Below are 2,191 nucleotides of genomic sequence, written 5' to 3'. Positions count from 1 at the left end.
TTCCTGTTCCCGTTCCTGTTCCCGACCGCTTCCTGTTCCCGTTCCTGTTCCCGACCGCTTCCTGTTCCCGTTCCTGTTCCCGACCGCTTCCTGTTCCCAGACCGCTTCCTGTTCCCAGACCGCTTCCTGTTCCCGACCGCTTCCTGTTCCCGACCGCTTCCTGTTTCCTCTGGAGTCCAACGGTTGGATCTCAGGCTCTTTCCTTCTCTGCTCAACAACGTCTGATCTCTCAGTATAAACGTTTCTGGCGGCTGCTGATCTCACCTTCCTGATTCCCTGCAGACAGTCCAGCACTGTGAGGTTGTAGGTGCAATTCCCAAAGGAGGCGTCCCTGCAGAGACACAGAACGTCAGTAAAGATACAGACGAGTTGATTTTAGCAAAATAAAAACCAAAATAATCCGATTTATTGGAGAGATGAAGGAAAACTGATCACAGCAGATCATTATGCGGCTTTGCATCAGGAGAAAATGTCGCGTTGATCCCAAAAGGCTAGTTTAGCATGGGTACATTAGCAGCTAGTTAGCGTTAGCCTAAACCACTTCAGAGACCGTAATGAAGACGTCTGCATGCGACCCAAACTTTGCCTGACAGAAAATCCTGTGAGTAATAAAAATTAAACATGAAATTAAAAAGTCCTCCCACGATACGATTTAAGACCTGGGATTAACGTACTTAAGGCCAACTTACATTTTTTAAGTGAATTTAAGCCATTTTAAGGCCTTAGCTTTAGATCCATGTATTTGTGGCTCCCTGATTGGACGGGCTTTAAATCAACTCCAGAACCTGCTGCCAGTTTTAGAGAAACTTTCTTTAAACAGTGGAACCAGAAAAAGTCTCAATCTGTCAACAAGACGAGGATTTTAATCCATCACATGCGTCCAGTTCTTACATTTCATATCAGAAATGTGGTAATAAAGGTTTGAGTTGTTTGTCAACAACTTGGGAAAACATGTTTTTCATTTCACATAAAGCTGCTTAAGTCTGGGTGTAGTGATGAAGTTTGACCTGAACCCTCTGGCTCTGGTTCTGAACTGTCTGAACCAGAACCTCTGATTGCACAGATATTCTCCTACGAAGGGAGAACCAGAACTTTCTCACTCAGAAACTCCAGATTTGGTTGCTTTTCCTATTTGAGGAAAAACTTCTTTAAAACTAACTTCACGTTGCTGCTAACAGGATCTGGGGGGTTCAGGAAGCCCGGCGGTCATTTTCCGTGCGGTCAGTGAAGGCCTCACTCGGTGGGCGTGGCCTGTCCGCATCATGTTTAATCCATCAGAGCTCCTCATGAGGCCGACAGAACAAAGTCTTCCTCCTCTCAGCGGCTCCGCTGTTATGTAACCGCGCAGTGTGTTGATGGCAACAAAAAGCCCTTTATCTCTCACACACACACACACACACACAGGCTGTGCTCCTCTGTTTGGGTCAGCGGTGGCTTGAACTCCAGTTCTCCCAGTCTCCTTACTGGTGGAACTGGACTCAGCTTCCTCCTCCAGCTTTTATCAGAAGTTCCTTCCAGGACAGGAAGTCTGATGATGTCATCGGCTTGAAAAGTGAATCTGAGGGTAAATATTTCCTCTGCTGCTGCCAGCTGAGCGTCGGCCATCAGAGCTCACATGTTTGGTCTGGTTCTGGTTCTGAAGACGTGAAAACATTCCTGACTGTTTTGTTTCCGTTTTAAATGAAATAATCGTTTTAAACATTTGGGTTTTTCCTGTCAGGAACAAGCAGCCAGAAGGAAACTGGAGCTGGAACATTTCCGCTCTGAACTCACCAAAAAGCTTTGAGGAAACCTTTAAATCCTCGCAGCAGGAATCACTTCCTGCCTCTGAAGTCGTTTGGTCAACTTTTAAATCCAGGTTCTCTATAATCAGCTGAACCAGAGCAGCTAAACTTTCACCTCTGAATCCTGCAAACATCCTGCAACCATCAACTCCTCCTGCTAATAAACGCCAGCAGATTCACCATAAATCTCTCTGGAACAACAAAAGGTGCTTAAGACTGAATTTTAGTGCAACTGGAGGAAGAAAAGTTAACAAGGAAAAGTTTCACCAAGTTATTTAAATGTTTTACAAACATCCAGAACCTCTGCAGGTTCTCTATCTCTCTCACACACACACACACACACACACACACACACACACACACACACACACACACACACACACACACACACACACACACACACACAC

The 2,191-nt window shown here is 45.5% G+C and overlaps 1 protein-coding gene across 3 annotated transcripts in view; it reads right to left on the bottom strand.

Annotated features, from left to right (window-relative positions):
* Positions 1–2,191, bottom strand: part of cdc14ab (cell division cycle 14Ab) — a 36,646-nt gene that overhangs the window by 23,056 nt on the left and 11,399 nt on the right. For all 3 annotated transcript variants that reach the window (XM_015043754.1, XM_015043755.1, XM_015043756.1), the window contains exon 6: positions 265–331. In XM_015043754.1, the coding sequence (XP_014899240.1) occupies positions 265–331 (67 nt within the window). The remainder of the gene's footprint in view (positions 1–264; positions 332–2,191) is intronic.

Source organism: Poecilia latipinna, unplaced genomic scaffold (assembly GCF_001443285.1).
Source record: "Poecilia latipinna isolate Pla-1442-1.1 unplaced genomic scaffold, P_latipinna-1.0 Scaffold647, whole genome shotgun sequence".
Taxonomy (NCBI): Eukaryota; Metazoa; Chordata; class Actinopteri; order Cyprinodontiformes; family Poeciliidae; genus Poecilia; species Poecilia latipinna.
The sequence above is the reverse complement of the archived record's forward strand: the minus strand, read 5'-3'. Positions and strand labels throughout refer to the sequence as shown.